This window comes from Cariama cristata, unplaced genomic scaffold (assembly GCF_000690535.1).
Source record: "Cariama cristata isolate BGI_N322 unplaced genomic scaffold, ASM69053v1 scaffold3435, whole genome shotgun sequence".
Classification (NCBI taxonomy): domain Eukaryota; kingdom Metazoa; phylum Chordata; class Aves; order Cariamiformes; family Cariamidae; genus Cariama; species Cariama cristata.
In genome coordinates this window covers 14,722-15,055 of record NW_009616758.1, presented here as the reverse complement: position 1 = coordinate 15,055, position 334 = coordinate 14,722, and the positions used below count along the sequence as shown (strand labels likewise).

The following is a 334-nucleotide window of genomic DNA, read 5'->3' as shown; positions in this document are numbered from 1 at the left end:
ACGCCCCCCACGCCCCCCGTGTCCCACCGTAGTCAACTCCCGGCTCGCAGGCACGCTCAATGCGTTGGTTGACGGTGATCGGGACGTCTTGCTTCTGTCGCCTGAAGCAGTTTTCTGCGGGGACACGGGGACACGGCCATGATGAGGTCTATTGTGATAGCGACATCATGACAGGGACATATCCCACTATAGTAGGGACATGAATCCGTCACAGTCATGACACATCCCATCTTGTCAATGACATGTCCCATCATGGCCATGACATGTCTCATCATGGCCATGAAAGGTCCCACCATGGCCATGACATGTTCCATCATAGCCGTGGCTTGTCCAC

At 55.4% G+C, this 334-nt stretch overlaps 1 protein-coding gene across 1 annotated transcript in view; it reads right to left on the bottom strand.

Moving 5' to 3' along the window:
• Positions 1-27: 27 nt before the first annotated feature.
• LOC104161736 (venom factor-like) overlaps positions 28-334 on the bottom strand; it is a gene marked incomplete at its 3' end in the record, with an annotated part of 14,915 nt that continues 14,608 nt past the window's right edge. The window contains 1 exon segment of the mRNA XM_009700269.1: positions 28-114. Coding sequence (XP_009698571.1) covers positions 28-114 — 87 coding nt within the window.